Here is a 17,433-nt window from a genome sequence, read left to right as displayed (position 1 = left end):
CACACCTATTTTGAAAGAACAATTCCATTAGTTACAAAATTTAATTGTAAGGATCAAGCAGTGGTTATCGGTCAAACCAAACCACATTAATAGTTTTGATGTGTACAGGTGCCAGCTTTTAAATAAAGGTGACAAATACCAATCAGATTCTTATAACACTGTTCAGGATCTAAACAAGTGTGATTCTGAACATAGTTCAATACACAAGGCTAAAAGAATGATAGTGCAATCATCAATAATAAAAACAAAGGCATAATTTTCCAAATCAATTTTAGTTAAACAGAATTCTAGTTTTTCAAAAGTCTAAATCTACATAAAACTCAAAGTAATCTAATGATTTTTCTACCTGAGATCAAAACAAGTTTATATTTTCCTATCTAAACATAATTCTTGGCATTGAGGTAAATCTGAAATCATGTGAAATATTTTGTCAAACATTCCCCCAAAATTTTAAGCCCTGCTTTAGACAGAAATTCTCATGTTACAATACACATTTAAATATTTTTCTTCAAAGACTAATGACAAATTTATGAGGTTAATAGGCTTGAATTAGAACCATGATACTAATAATATGAAAATAAAAAGCAATTCATTTGTTCCTGTATGGTGCAATATGAAATGTGATCACAGACTCTATGTACATATATGAATCATCAAGAGTTCAGGAATTAAACTCACTTTAAGAAAACTCATCCCATTCTTTTTTGAAGCAGAGGTTGCAAAGTTGTGATGTATAACAAAAATATTGTATATAAAAGCTCCAAAACCAAGTAATAGCCTAAATTGGCAATAACTGCAACTTAAAATCTAAACCCAACTAGATCTTAACTGCGGCTATGCAACTTACTGCTTTGTGGCCTGAAGGTTTTACTGAGGTAACAACCTCTTAGCTCTTGCTTCTCCTCCTTGCACTCCCCCACCCCTGTCCCCAGCTTCCTATTTCTTGGCTGTCTTTGGCAATGCTTCCAAATCATGAAAGCACAAAAACCTACTCCAGTAAATGAGGAGGGTGAAAAACAATGCTATATATGATGTATAAAAACCAAGCTAAGAGTATAAACTGAGAAAGAAAATATTAGAAGGAAGGCTGAGCAGCAGTCTACCCTCAAGGAAAAAAGAAAATAAAAAACGGGGGGGGGGGGGGGGGCCTGTGACTCCTTGCCCCTCTTCCACATTATCTCCTGATTAGAAGAGTGTGGAACCAAAATTTCAAACTCTGAAAAGGCAATGACTCTGAAGGAAGAGCTAGATAAGTGAATAAATGGTAAAGAAGTACAGCAGTACTTTAGCTGTCAATGAGTTTCTTTGCTCTGGCATTGGCACCTTCAATACGATCTTTGTTGGTGTCAGCCTGAAAAAAAAAAAAAAAGAAAGACACCAGCATTACTTCACAAGGTAAGTTAATCTAATAAAAGTTAAATTCCAGCTTGGCCACTATGGTTCAGCGGTTGAGCATCAACCCAGGAACCAAGAGACTGCTGTTTCGATTCCCGGTCAGGGCACATGCTGGGGTTGCGGGCTCCATCCTCAGTAGGCAGCCAATCAATGATGTTCTTCTCTCCTCTCTCATCAATGTTTCTATCTCTCTATCCCTCTCCTTTCCTCTCTCTCTAAAAATAAATTTTTAAAAAAACATTAAAAAAGTTAAATTTCATACACTTGGAGTAATTGATACACTCAGGAAATTCAGGAAACAAAGTTACATTACAAAATTCATCTTAGGCAAGAACTGACAATATCAAATTAATTTGGAAAAAACTGGGTGTATAAATATGATGAAGGTATAACAGAACTTGCCAGTATTTCTTTTTTTTTTAAAAAATGTCCTTTTATTGATTTCAGAGAGGAAGGGAGAGGGAGAGATAGAAACATCAATGATGAGAGAGAATCATTGACCGTCTGCCTCCTGCACACCCCCTACTGGGGATCAAGCCAGCAACCTGGGCATGTGCCCTTGGCTGGAATGGAACCTGGGACCCTTCAGTCTGCAGGTGATACTATCCACTGAGCCAAACCAGCTAGGGTAACTTGCCAGTATTTCATGAATTCTACATTTTTTTCACAGTTTAACATGTCTGAAACTGGGATACATCTTATAATCAATGATATTTAGATGCAACAAAATATAAGAATGCTCTTCCCTGCTACTGATCTGACCTTGTGGGAGTCCTCTGAACGGAATCATAGAATCCCATTTGGAGTTATCCTAAGTCTAACACAGAGATTGAAATAACCTTCCCCAAGACCTTTAGAACAGATGTATTACCACAGCCACATCAATATATGAATTAAAATGATGGGTAATATGTAGCCTAAACCCCTTTGAAAGCATCATTTGCCTCAATAAAATCCATTTTAAGTGACTCAACAGTGAGTCAAGCTTAAAAACTTACCCTATGCTTTAAAGTACACTGATACTTCAATAAGTAACAATGAATAAGAATGGCATTTAGATAAGACACATCAAAACATTGAACACAATTTCACTTGCAGTGTCTTTTACATTATGTGAAGTTAAAAAAAAAGCAATCACCCTTTTTCATTACTCACAGGACTCTTATTTTGTGTGCCCATTCCACATGAACCATTCTGCAGAACTGATTTTTACCTTACGGACTTATGAGAATTCAGGAACTTACTAATTTATTATTTAACAACAACAACAACAATAAAAACAACTCCAAAAGCTAACTTGCTCATTCGGGGGAAAGGTTAGAGATTCTAAGCTTCATGTGTAAAATTGTAAATGAAACCATTTCATTCCAAGTTCTTGGCTTCAAAATGAACCAATTGCCATAAGCAAAAGAAGAACTTAGCTATTGTTTTTCAATGTGCAAAAACTGGCTGCTTCATCAAAACTCTTAACACCGGTGAGGACAGGGTCCAAAATACTGAGCACAAATATCCATTACTAAAACACTATACTAGATGTCTCATTTTCCGATGGTACTAAGAAACTTTTACCTTTTCTGTGATCCGGTCTATTTGTCGATTCTGAGCCTCAATCTCATTGCCCATGTCCAGGGCCATGTTTTTTAAATTTCCTAGGATACTGCCCACTTGACTCAGGTTCTCTTCCATTTCATCTTCTCTGGCATCATTTGTTATACTATCACAAAAAGATAGTTAATTCAGTTTTTGATGAATTCTAAATGGACTAAGTCTGGATTTAGTTTGCATAAAAACAAGAAACCAAAATTACTTTAAGCAGTGTTAGACCCAAGGGAACGTAGGTTACATTAGAAGCATTCCATAGTAAAAATGGAAAGACTAATAAAAAAGAGCAAGTGTCTTAAAGCCATGTAAGAGACAATTAAGTAACAACTCTGGGACAGTGGTTCTCAAAGTGTGACTCCCGGTATAACCTGGAAACTTAGACACAAAACATGCTAATTCTTACATTCCATTCCAGATCTACTGAAACAGAATGGAAGTAGATCCCAGCAATTTGTGTTTTAACAAACCTTCCTACAACAAAGTTGAGTAGTTGCAACAAAGACTGTATGGCCTGCAAAGTCTGAAATATTTATTATCTGACTCTTTATAGCTATTCTTATAGGGATTTGGTTAACCCCTGCTCTAGAGGTTACATTTTAAAACATTTTCTTATTTACATCTTACATCAGTAATTTGGAAAGTGCTGAAAAATATAAAGAAAAATCCATAATTGAATGCCGATATACCACAGTCAACATTTTGTCAGAAGGCTGATTTTAAAATGAATTTTTAAAATGAAATAAATGCTATTTCTAACTGATGAGTTAGGATTCATGTATAACTATACCCATCTTCCTCAGTGAGCCATTCATTTAGGAAAGGGATAAAAATATTGAAAGGAGCTGGCATACCGTTTAATGTATCCATCCTTGGCTGCTCCTGTGGCTGCTTGCTGAGGCTGACCATTTGTTACTCGGCCTGGCTGCTTAGATACTACATTGCTAGAAGAGTTGTCTCCGCCATCTCCCCATGTTGCCTTATAGGCCTTTCCAGACTCAAAGTTCTTTGTCCTGTAAGAGTCAGGAGTGCAGAGAGACCCCAAAAAGCAGGAGAGGGAGAGTTGTAATTATTAGTGCTTGTTACCTTCCGGATGACCTTTGTACCCTTACCATAATAGCCATATACATACAGCTAGATCTAGATTATCTGTACTCTGAACCATCACAATATGGCATAGGAATAAAGATGAATTTTAATGCCCACTGACATTAAAAAAAAATTTTTTTTAAGTTCAAGTACTTCCACCAAATCTTCATTAAGCAGTTAGCAAGTAACAAAATGTATTTTTATTTTTTAGGTTCCCTCAGCCACTGACACTCTCCAGAAAAGAGGTTAATGGACACAAGGAAAAAAGTGTTCTTAGGCAAAGTGTTCTGGGATGCCTTAAGAGGTTCCTTGGTGGCATCTCAGAGGTTGATGAGGGATGGAAGAGTAAAAAGGCTGAGTAGGCAATACTTAGACCCCAAATGCCCCTTACTTGAACCAGAGCAGTTCCAATTTATCAGTTTTATTAAGTTAGAAATTTGCACTAAAACTTTAAAAAGGATTTCTTAACAAACATCATAAAGGAAAGGCATGAATTACTTCCAAATTAAAAAACCAATAAATAACTAACAATCTTGGCCAAACTGGTACCAGTTATAAATCCTTTGGTTTAGGACTTTTTCATTTAAGAATTTACTTTTTCTAATTAAAAAAAAAAAATCCTAAATCCAGGCCTCTTAAAAATAAAAGCATAGGCTTTCGATGTAACTGAAATAGCCAAAAATCAGCCAAAGCCAGAATTTTACCAAGGGATTTACTACTCAAACTGGTATAAATAGCAGTGGGTATACTTAAGTGACTTTAAAATAGCTATTACAGCCCAATCGGGTGTGGCTCAGCAGTTGACTATTGACCTAGTGGCTCAGCAGTTGAGCATTAACCCAGGAACCAAGAAGTCATTAGGCCCCAGGTTGCTGGCTCAATCCCAAGTAGGAGGCAGCCAATCAATGATTCTCTCTCATCATTGATGTTTCTATCTCTCTCTCCCTCTCCCTTCCTCTCTGAAATCAATAAATTTAAAAAAAGAAAAGAAAAAATAGCTATTACAAAAAAATAACACAAATAAAACGTTTTACTGATTGAGTATGTACAGTTTCACTCATACAATTTTAGTTTTTTTTCTATATACATAAACAAAGCAGAATATGGCTATAATACTGGCCTCTGATTTATTCCACATAATATGTTAATGAGGAAGTTTTGAAACTACAGAAGCAGAGGAGAGATTTTATAAAAATAGTGGCTCCTTCTTTAATAGACATGTGAGGATTCATTTTTTGCAAACACAGAATTAGATCTTGGACCTTAATCATTAATGCTAAAGAAAGGGTACTACTATTTTTTTGATAAGAGGCACTGAAAAGGTAAACAAATCTATGAACACTGAAGAGCTAGTTCTCAAAGTGCCTTTCCTGGTTCCACTTTAAATTCTCACAATTAATTTCCAATGTATGCTATTATGTTTTATTATTAATTACTCTGTCTAATAATAAGCTATGATAAATCTTTCCTGGAACAAGGTGGGATTATATATTTTTAAATGTATAATTATCTGTTAGTTTGGTGAAACCGATTTACATGTATTCTTTGTTAATAAGGTGGATCTCAGGCAAAATTCTAAAGCAGAGTAATAGCTAGTAAACAAAATAAACATTAGTTTTTCAGAAAGTGAATAACCAGATATATTATAATAGGAGTAATATAAGATAAGTGGGATTTTTATCAGCATGTCAGATTGTAGAAAAGGTCAAAAACTGAGGGCTGGAATCCATAAGTCACTAAATATTGACACCATGTTTCTGAAAGTCTACTCTTTATGTATTAAGACAGGACTTGTGGGCTCTTGGTCTATCAGGAGATATATACATGTTCCAACCTCCTTCTCAACTTTAAGAGATAATATTTGAAATTCCTTAAATTTTTTAGAATTCTTCCTTTCACAATTAGATATAAGGGGCATAAGATGCAAACAAACTGTTTTAACATGATATGAATGAGGTTCAATTAAGCCAGTCTATAAATGAAGAATCAGACTGGTTACTAAACCCTTATCCCTTTAAGAGGAATGGATCTCTGAAGATGTTCTTCTAATATCAAGGAAAAATTATACAAAAAGCTGACTTTGAATTTTTTTTTTTTTACAGCTTTGCATTGGATTGTCATGTTTATTTTTAAACAGGTTGCATGTTTATGAAGAAGTGATTTTTAAATGCTGTTGGTTTCATATCTTCACCCTTGTGATAGGTCCATTTCTCTTTCAGCACCTCCACTCTGGGTAATACCTTCTAGTTGCTCATGATCCTGCCACCTGCCAATATTACCCTGGAGCTTCTCCCACCAAATTAGAACACCTTTGAAAGTTACCAATTTTTAAGGGCATTGTCAGGTAGCTGCCAAACTAATAAAAATAATAATGGCTTTAATTTAATTTAATTTAATTTGTCTTCTTACAAAGGGTCTTAAATGCTTTAAAGGTAATATTCTCCTAATTTGAGCACCAGAGTGACCTGGATGGTTTGAACATACAGGTGCACAGGTTACACTATAAAAATTCTGCTTCAATATGTATGAAGTGAAGCCTGGGAATTTTTTGTTGTTACTGTTTTAGGTCATTAGCTACCCAGGCAGGGAAGATTAACACTGTTCCAAGGGACTTACAATCTGTTTTAGAAGAAATATTTTAGATTACCGTAATAGTCTTTGTTTTTCTATATATTGAGACACTGAAGAATTGATCTAGAGCAGGGGTGGGAACGTCCAACCCGAGGGCTGTATAAGGCCTGTGAAATCATTTGGTCTGGCCCTGCCAAGGCATTAGGAGTCAGTTAATTAAATGTTTGACCAAGTACAGCAGGCTAATTTTTTAGTTGATAATTTTGTCTGGGCCTGCGAATGATGTTATAAATATCCAAATGGCCCTTGGCAGAAAAAGGGTTCCCCACCCCTGATCTAGAGGAAGCAAAGGTACAAACCAGGAATTTTTCTTTTTTTTTTTAAAGCTACAAGATTTAGCTCAGCTGGTGTGGCTCAGTGGTAGAGCATCGACCCATAAACCAGGAGGTCACAGTTTGATTCCTGGTCAGGGCACATGCCCAGGTTTTGGGCTTTACCCCCAATGGAGAGTGTGCAGGAGGCAGCCAATCAATGATTCTCTCTCACCATTGATAGTTCTCTCTCTCCCTCTCCTCTCCTCTCTCTGAAATCAATAAAAATATATTTTCTAAAAAGCTACGAGATTTGCAGTAAATTGACCTGAACCCTAATCCCAAACCTGACATTCAGTAGCTGTAAAACCTCAAGCAAACTTCCATCTCTTGAGTTTTATGTAAAACTAAGATAATAACAATACTTAACAGTTTACAGAGCTATGAAAAGTTCTGTTGATAATGGATGCAAAATTGCTTTGTAAAGCATTAGACAACAAATTTTATTCTTTGGCTTCAACCTCAACCTGATCCTTAGTTAACAGTTCATGCCTTTAAAGTGCACAGATTACCAATTGGTATGTTTACTCTTCTGGCCCATTAATATTCCCTAGCTTTGAGATCTATAAGTACCTGAATATAGTTGGCATATGTTCACATAACAAGACATCTAGGCCCAGGATGTTTTGGTTTACAGTAAAAAATAATGGTTTTGACTAGCCGGTATGGTTCAGGGTTGAGCATTGACTATGAACCAGGAGGTCACGGTTCGATTCCCGGTCAAGGTACATGCCCAGTAGGGTGTGTACAGGAGGCAGCAGATCGATGATTCTCTTTCTCTCCCCATACCCCTTCCTCTTTTTAAAGTCGATAAAAATAAAAACATATTTTTTAAAATAAGGTTCTGATCTGCAACAGAACTCTTTTGCATAATAAAATTTATAGCCCCGCTAGGAAGAAATTAGACTTCATGATAAAATGTTACTCAAATTTGTGATAGTTTAATGCAATTAAGAACTCTATCAGTTTAAGAAGTCTAATAACTTTTAACCATTTTTCCCCCATATAAATCTCATTGAAAAATGACAGGTTTGAAATAAAAATTTAAAATATCCCTTAATTAATTTAACAAACTTCTATAAAAGCAGAAAACAAGTATCAAGATAAGAACAAATTAACAGTTTCTTTTTCTAGTTTTGGTTGTCAGCATTCATACTAACTGATCAGCAAAATGCAAGCCGAATATTAGCCAAATTTCTTTCATATCAAGGAGAAAAGGGGTAAAATAAATACCAATTATAGTGTGTGTGTGTGGGTGTGTGTATGTGGTTTTGGATGATCAGATTACATGGAAGAAGAAAAAGGAGACCAAGAAAAAAACAGGGTGAAAATCAAATACTTAATTTTCTAACACTTAACCACACTCTTCATAATTCCCAGAAAGATCCAAAATGAAGGAGTGAAACATTATAGTAAACAGTAGTCTGACTAGAGGGTTAACTTTCATAAAAACCAAGATTAGTGAGCTCCATATTAATTCAACATGAAACTATAGAAAACTAACACATGACATATTAGAAATTATGGAACAGATCGTAACATATATAAAGAGGGGGGAACCTTTATTTTAAAAAAGCAGATACTAAATATTGGTAACATTTTAAATTCATATCCCACCTTGTTCCAAATGACATTTAAGATGACTGGATTGGGCAACTAATTCCTCAATTTGGTAATGGCCTAAATGGTGGGGAATCCAAAGTATTACAAGCAACACTTTAATAGAGAAAATCTTGATTCTGGAACCAGATAGGAGTAGGAAAACTTAATAAAAAATAGGATGCTGAAATCAAAGTCTATAGAAAGAGATAGATTTAGCCTGAATTCACTTACATTTGATCAGCAATAGGACAGCAATTCTCTAAAAAGATCAACCTATTTAAAACCCCTTAGGCCCTGGCTGGTGTGCCCAGTGGTTGGAGCGTTGGCCCGCCAACCAAAGGGTCTTGGGTTCGATTCCCAATAAAGGGCACATACCTGCAATTTGATCCAGGGCCACAGTGGTAGGCAACTAATTGATGTGTCTCTCTCACATCGATGTCTCTCTCTCTCTCCCTCCCTCCCTCCCTCCCTTCTTTCTTTCCACTCTCTCTAGAAAATCAATGGAAAAAATATCCTCAGGGGGAAGATTAACCAAAATAACAGTAAATATATAAATAAATAAAACCCCTTAGGAAAACTTCAGGGGTATTTTTTAAAATTATATTTTTATTTATTTTAGAGAGGAAGGGAGAGGGACAGAGAGCTAGAAATATCAATGATGAGAGAGAATCATTGATCGGCTACCTCCCTACTGGTGATCAAGCCCACCACCGGGCATGTGCCCTTGACCAGAATTGAACCCGGGACCCTTCAGTATGCAGGCCGATGCTCTATCCACTGAGCCAAACCAGCAAGGGCTTCAGGGGTATTTTTATTTTTATAATATTAAATGTTATTTAGCAAAATCTTAGTTATCAGAGCCATTAGTCAAAGGGTGGTATTATAAGTTAAGGTCCTTTTTGTCAAGTCCATATTTTGGCAGACAGTACCCATCAAGAACAAATTCACTTTACATTACACACCACAGCACAGTTTTTAGGACAGTCTCCACCATTCACAAAATCCATGCACATGCACAGAAAAGCCATTTGAAGCATCACCTTTAGATAGCAGGTTAACAGCCCCAACTGCGCCATAAGACTGCATCTTAATGTTCCCTCTGATCAGTTACTGAGCCCGGCTTCTGATGTTAAATCTTCATTTTTAGTAAGCAGATTAGAAAGGAAAAGATTAGGTGAGAGAATGAAATGCAGAATATAGTGAATGCCAGTCAAACAGAACAGAAGCAGCTTTAGAGTTTTCAAAACATAATGCATTTAAATTCCTGCCTGATTCCATAGAAACAACCAACATCTGAGAATCTAGATAAAAAGAAAAAATAAGAAAACTATTTAATCAGAGCATATTTCATCTTTCCTAAGAATGTCTGGGTAATAATATTCTTTCCTAAAATTATGCAAATTAATATGAAGAGAAGGCAAATACTAATGGAGAGGTTGTAAAACTTCCTCACTTTTTTCTTGGTGATTACAGATTTTTCTGAATTATTTCTCTTATAATTTTTGTTGGTATTTTAATTTTAAAAAAATCATTTTACATGCCAACTCGACCATCAGCCAACAAGTTTCTCAAGGACATTCATCAACAAATATTTTGAGCACCTACTATATATTAGGTACCATGTGAGGCACAATAATAGAGTAATGATAAATAAAACCAGAGATATGCCTTACTCATCTTTCTATCTCTCCAGTGAACAGGATGAAGGAAGTGAACTCAAATGTGAACTAAAATATAATTCAATGTTATTTTAACCAATCAGAGCTGAATATTTATACCTCAATATGACACAGGATTGGAATAGTATAAAATTTATAGTACCAAATTTGAACTTCTCTAGGAAATGATCCAGAAATACCAATTTGCCTTCAAACTATGTGCTATTATCTTTGACATAAGCACAAACTGAAGAGAGGCAAGTAAAGACAGAAGGATACCTTGCCTGAGAATGGTTAAACAGGCAGTTTACTAATCTGAAACTTCCCATTTTAAGTCTGCCTCCTTTTAAACTCTTGTTAATTAGAATTACAACTCTTCAAAGTTATTCACAAAGATATAAAATTTTTAATAAGGATATGCGATATTTTGCTTTTACTAGTAGGATTCAAATAGTAGCAAGCTAACATGACATTTATTCACAATTTTAAAGTTTAATCCTGGTAGTCTTATTTTTAAAATCTAGTAATTCTTTAAAAAAATTAGCTGAAGTTACAATTCCCTTCTAATATAAGGTCCTGTTAAGTAAAGCTATTTCCATGTCTTATTTAAAATTAAAAAAAAAAAAAGATTTGCTGACCTGGCTTCAATGAAAACTACTAAACAAATACAAAAATCTCAAAGAACAAATCTACTCAAGACATTTTCTATAGAGCAATACATCTAACAACAGCTACAACAAAAAAGTTCATTCTTTTGTTGCCAAGGTCAAGAAATGTAGGATATAGTTAAAAGCTAGAGCTCTGCCTGGTTTTGAATCTCAGCTCTTCTGCTTGCTAGTGTAGCCTCTTTGTGCCTACGTTTCCCCAAATGTAAAATGGTGAAAATAAGAAAATCTATCTCATATTAAAGTTACTGTTAGGATTAAATTGAAAGTGCTTAGAATAGTAAGAGTCTAAATTAACATTATAGGCCCACAGCTCTTATCCAAACCCTTGGATGTGAAACATTTTGAGCAGTACCACATGATCAAATACAACAATATTTCTGCAGTGAAACAAACTGACATATTAAGTGTAATAAAGAATATAAAAAGCTTCAGTTCCGGTTACATTGTGTGGCCTAATCAATGAATTGTGGTACCACATTATGAAAAAGACAAATAAAAAAACCAAACCTTTGGCTTTCAGAGTCTTTTAGATTTCTGAATGATAGGCAAGAGACTGGACCCGAGTTGTTATTACTAATACCAGAATTAGTAATAGCCTTTTACGAAGAAAATTAAGACCCTGTATTGACCTTTGAGAAGCTCATGGTATGGCCGTTTATATGAAAAGCCTAAACGGAAACCAGCAGATGAAACTGGAAAGGTCAAAACACTGACAGAAATGAGAGCAGATATAACTGAGGACAAGAGATACCTTAGAGGCCAAGGACTCAGACATAAAGAAAAGATAGGTGGAAGGAATTACAATCAGACATCTCTAACTCTCTCCTCTTCAGGGAACAACTGTTCTATTATAGTAACCCCTTGATTCCATCTGTTAAGAACTGCCTTCTCTTGACCCTCTGAGAAAGAGTTCTGCTGAGGTTAGAGGTGAAAGACTGCTTCAGGACCATACTCTATCCTCTCTTTCACAAGTGTCCAAGAAAATCTGGCCCATGCTTGGCTGGGATACACAAAGAGAAATAAAATTAATACTTCTGTAGTTTCATTTCCCACTTTCTATGATATTAGACCATCTTAGGATTCACTGCTCTTCCTGTTCAACTGCTGACTGAGAACTGATTTTGCTGTAGGTTCTAGGGAGGAATTCTTCCTCCTTGCTATTCTCTTAATATCTAATCTAACTAAAATTAATTTATTTTTTCTCTGTACTCTTCCAAGAGGGTACACAGTACACAGGAGAAAAGGATAAGTCTGAAAAACATAGTTAAGCATTTGGATAAAAAAAATCTGTGCATTTCTAACTTGTTTGCTTATAGTAATCTATTAAACCCTGAATGACAGTCATAGTTAATAAAATATGCAATTTTGGAGACTTATCCAAGGTCTAAAGAGATCAACAGACTTGTCTTAGAATAGGAAGCCAATGGACAAGCATAGATAGAACACTGTCAAATCGTAACTTCTTGTGCCTAAAGCAACACTGAAGTTAATCAAAGCAACTTAACTCTATTTTCTCTAGTAGCAATGGCACAGAGAAGGTTATCACATGAAAGCACTTATCAGAAATTATGACAGTATAACAAAAGTTCCTCCATTACTAACTCCTTTGGGGAGTAAAAATGCTGAGTCTGTAAACCTTTGTATCCCATTCTTGGTTTACCACACCCTGAGACAACTAGATGGAAGTATGAAAGCTTATGAAGCTCTTAGAAGATGAATACTCTTCAGCAGTTATGATAGCCATTCAATCTCCAGACACTGCCCTTTAAGGATAAAGTTCAAAGTTTTTTTGTTAATTACTTCTTAAAACAAAGATGAGCTCCAACAGAAGGTAAGATAATGATTAATTGACTTAGTCCAAACCTCAGTGTGATCTGAATAATATAATATTTGTCAACACCATGGAGTTTGATTTACCCTAGAATAAGTAAAGAATTTAAATATTCAAATGGAGTCACCAAGAAGAAAGAATTCCTTCCTGTCAAGCATAATCTCATACACTATATACAAATGGTTTAAAGACTTTTATCTCCTAGTTTACTAGAAATCTCAGATCTTTGGAGTCTGTTTTGAGTTTTCCTTCCTCGTGTTTGATATACAATCAGCTGATTTAAAAAGAATCTGACTTACATTTTTCTCTCTAATCTCAATGATAAGGTCTTACTTCACAGGCCTAGATTACAAAAAGTTTCTAACTAGTCTTCTGGTGTGTAGTTATATATTCCCTCCAAACCATCAACTCCTTACTCTGGCATTCAAGTTACTCTACAGCCTACTTATGTCTTATTTTCCACTTCTCATCTATATAAATGATGCAGCTCAGTTAAATCAAGATTGTCTGTTATGTTTGTTTACATTAAATCTCCCACAGAAAATGCCTTCTGTTCTTCCATGTCCATCCAGATCCTTCTAATCACTCAGAGCCTAATTCAAGTCCTATCTATAATAATAAAAGCATAATATGCTAATTAGACCAGACAGCCAAACGACCTTCCGGACGTCCTTCCCGACGAAGCTGTGGTGGCGGGGGCTGAGGCAGAGGCAGTTAGGGGTGATCAGGCAGGCAGGCAGAGTGGTTAGGGGCCATCAGGCAGGAAGGCAAGTGGTTAGGGGCGATGAGGCAGGCAGGCGAGCGGTTAGGGGTGATCAGGCAGGCAGGTGAGCAGTTAGGAGCAATCAGGCAGGCAGGCAAGTGGTTAGAGGCAATGAGGCAGGCAGGCAGAGGTGGTTAGGGGTGATGAGGCAGGCAGGTGAGTGGTTAGGGGCCATGAGGCAGGCAGGCAGGCAGAGGCAGTTAGGGGCGATGAGGCAGGCAGGCAAGTGGTTAGGGGCAATGAGGCAGGCAGGCAGAGGCGGTTAGGGGCCATGAGGCAGGCAGAGTCGTTAGGGGCAATGAGGCAGGCAGGCGAGCAGTTAGGGGCCATAAGGCAGGCAGGCAAGTGGTTAAGGGCAATCAGGCAGGCAGACAAGTGGTTAGGGGCGAAGAGGCAGGCAGGTGAGTGGTTAGGGGTGATGAGGCAGGCAAGTGAGTGGTTAGGGGTGATGAGGCAGGCAGGTGAGTGGTTAGGGGCCATGAGGCAGGCAGGCAGGCAGAGGCAGTTAGGGGCGATGAGGCAGGCAGGCAAGTGGTTAGGGGCAATGAGGCAGGCAGGCAGAGGCGGTTAGGGGCCATGAGGCAGGCAGAGTCGTTAGGGGCAATGAGGCAGGCAGGCGAGCAGTTAGGGGCCATAAGGCAGGCAGGCAAGTGGTTAAGGGCAATCAGGCAGGCAGACAAGTGGTTAGGGGCGAAGAGGCAGGCAGGTGAGTGGTTAGGGGTGATGAGGCAGGCAAGTGAGTGGTTAGGGGTGATGAGGCAGGCATGCAGTGTAGTTAGGGGCAATCAGGCAGGCAAGCGGTTAGAAGCCAGTGGTCCCGGATTGTGAGAGGAATGTCCAACTGCCCATTTAGGCCCTATCCCACAGAGATCCCTGCGGGATCAGGCCTAAATGAGCAGTCGGACATCCCCTGAGGGGTCCCAGATTGCGAGAGAGTGCAGGCTGGGCTGAGGGACCTCCCCCCATGCACGATTTCGTGCACTGGGCCTCTAGTCTTTCCTATAAGATGTTCTACAAATCAACCTTTATCAATTCTGTACCCTTTGCCTTAGTTGATAACACATCATCTAGCACTAGATTTATATATTTTTTACGCTTTGCTATTCTTCCTCATACATCCAACCATAGGGTTGTCTTTTGAAGACAGGGCCCAAGTCCTTTACTCCCCTGGCCATCCTCACGCGCCTACCACAGAATATATATTTTGTTAATCCTCCTTGTTTGAAAGGAAAAAACATTAATTCCATCCTCTCTGTATTATCCAGATGTATATCTCCCAATCTTTTTGTGTATTACTAAAAAAGAAATTGGAACTTGATCCAAGAATTGATCAAATTTAAGCCATGGTTTTCAGTGAATCTGCCCATTTACATGAAAAGCTTGATCTGCCTGAGGGAGAAATAGCTTAAGTTTATCTAACAAATTTCCTTATTTAGGCCCAGTCACACTTCATTACCTTCTTTGGGGATGGGGGGGACGGGTGTGGGAAGGGGATAGGGAGGGATGCTCTTACTTTAAATTATTTTTTAAAGGTCCTGGTTTATCAACTCACCTATTACATGGGCAGACACAAAGACCACAGCACTTGTTGAGTTCTGTTAAAGTCTTCTCTGCCTCTTTCATGTCTTTATTTATTTGATCCATGCCTTCTTCTATGCGGTTTAGTTGTTCTAAGAATAAATTGTGGAAGTTACATTCATAATGCTATTATTATAAAACAGCAAACTTCAACCTTGAATCCAACAATAACACACCATAGTGACTGTATTAGTGCCAGGAGGTTTTACATACTGTCCAACATTAAAGCAATCTTTCACATACTAATCCTGAGGCACCTGGACTCTTACTAGGCAAAGATCTGTTCTAAAGAAATCTGTATAATAAGAGCATGTGAGGATTTATTTAGAGATCACCCCTGCAACCAAATTAAGTGTACTGTGGCCAGACCAGATCCCCAGCATTTCTATCAATGAATAGGTTCAAAACCTGTGGGCTGTCATAAGACTAGTAAAAACTAGACCAGATGATTCAAGGCCAATTCAAATGGAATGTTTCCAAGCTCACTGGAATCTAGACCTATTTAAGGACTTGATTTCTGAAAATGCAAAAATATCACAATATCTAATGTATATATATAATGCACAGGATAAGTCCTACTACCAAAAAAATGACTGGTATACAACTCGACATTGTTGTCCCTACCTCCAATCTATAATAATAAAAGGGTAATATGCTGATTAGACCAGATAGCCAAACGCCCTTCCGGACATCATTCTGGACGTCCTTCCGGACGAAGCCGCCTTGGCGGGGGCAGAGGCTGAGGCAGTTAGAGGCAATCAGGAAGGCAGGTGAGCAGTTAGGGGTGATCAAGAAGGCAGGCAGAGCGGTTAGGGGTGATCAGGCAGGCAGGCAGAGTGGTTAGGGGTGATCAGGCAGAGTGGTTAGGGGTGATCAGGCAAGTAGGTAAGCAGTTAGGGGCGATCAGGCGGGCAGGCGAGCGGTTAGGGTCAATCAGGCAGAGTGCTTAAAGGCAATCAGGCAGGCAGGCGAGTGGTTAGGGGTGCTGAGGCAGGCAGACGAGTGGTTAGGGGCAATGAGGCAGGCAGGCAGGCAGAGTGGTTAGGGGTGATCAGGCAAGCAGGCAGGTGAGTGGTTAGGAGCAGCAGTCCCAGATTGCGAGAGGAGTCCTGGATTGCAAGAAGGTGCAGGCCAGGCTGAGGGACCCCCTCACCCCATGCACCAATTCCATGCACTGGGCCTCTAGTTAGTAATAAACATAATATAATTCAAATCAGAAGAAAGAAGTAAACACTCTTATCTTACAAAAGGAAAGCATTCCCAAAGGCTTAATTTTATACATGGCTGATTTGAAAGGGCTTTCTGACATCATAAGTCAAATCAAAAGTTTCTGCCAATAACTTCAACTCACCCCCTTGTTCATCCAGCATAGTGATAGTCTTGATTCCCGCATCCTGAGACTAAAAGAAGGAAAAATAGCTGATAGCACAACAAAACTTAGCAAAAATAACAGACACAAAAACTGTAAGGCCTGACAAATAACAGGAGAGAATTATTTAGAAACTTAAGTTCTTAGAGGAGTATAACCAGAGAAAATTAGTATCTCCAAACCAACATACTTTAACATACTACCCCCCTCCCCTCAAACAATTAAATCACAAACTCATGATACACTGATCTTCCCTGTCATATTCCAATACTGTCAATGGGGGGAAAAGTCCCGTTAGTGCATGGTTTGACAATGATTTCATCAATTGCTGGTGTCAAATAATGAAGCTTACTGATACAATGCCCTTAACTCTTAATACCAATTTCAGCTTGTGATATTAGGATCCCTCCTACACAGTATCTGTATTTAACTTAATAATTAAACACTTTCTTACCTCAATGGCTAACCCCAGGATTCTCCTTGTACTTTCCAGAGACTAGGAAAAAAATAAGAATTTTATCATTCTCAAACATGTAGAAAAAAGAAAAAATCTGATCACAGGCCATATTAATGATGCCATTCTAGTTTTGAAGATTGCCCACACACACAATAGAATACTGTGCAGCTGTAAAAAAGTATCTCTTATCCTTTGAGACAGCATGGAGGAACCTGGAGAGTATTATGCTAAGTGAAATAAGCCAATCACAGAAAAACAAATATCACATGATCTCACTTACATGTGGAATCTAATGAATAAAATAAATTGATGAACAAAATAGATCCAGAGACATTGAACCATGCAACAAACCAATGTATTTCTGAGGGAAAGGGTGGCGGGGGGGGGCAGGCAGAGATTAACTAATGAACTTATATGCATATATGCATAGCTCATGGACAGACAATAGTTCAGGAAAGGCCTGGGGAGGGGGTGGGAGCAGG

The 17,433-nt window shown here is 37.8% G+C and overlaps 1 protein-coding gene across 1 annotated transcript in view; it reads right to left on the bottom strand.

Annotated features, from left to right (window-relative positions):
* Window positions 1–8: 8 nt before the first annotated feature.
* Window positions 9–17,433, bottom strand: part of SNAP23 (synaptosomal-associated protein, 23kDa) — a 39,850-nt gene continuing 22,425 nt past the window's right edge. The window contains exons 3-8 of the mRNA XM_005860310.2: window positions 16,949–16,990; window positions 16,477–16,525; window positions 15,100–15,217; window positions 3,849–4,007; window positions 2,965–3,109; window positions 9–1,351 (exon numbers count right to left, since the gene is read on the bottom strand). Coding sequence (XP_005860372.1) covers window positions 1,286–1,351; window positions 2,965–3,109; window positions 3,849–4,007; window positions 15,100–15,217; window positions 16,477–16,525; window positions 16,949–16,990 — 579 coding nt within the window. The 3' untranslated portion in view covers window positions 9–1,285. The remainder of the gene's footprint in view (window positions 1,352–2,964; window positions 3,110–3,848; window positions 4,008–15,099; window positions 15,218–16,476; window positions 16,526–16,948; window positions 16,991–17,433) is intronic.

The sequence above is a fragment of the Myotis brandtii genome, unplaced genomic scaffold (genome assembly GCF_000412655.1).
Source record: "Myotis brandtii unplaced genomic scaffold, ASM41265v1 scaffold133, whole genome shotgun sequence".
Taxonomy (NCBI): Eukaryota; Metazoa; Chordata; class Mammalia; order Chiroptera; family Vespertilionidae; genus Myotis; species Myotis brandtii.
This window is presented reverse-complemented; position numbering and strand designations above follow the sequence as displayed.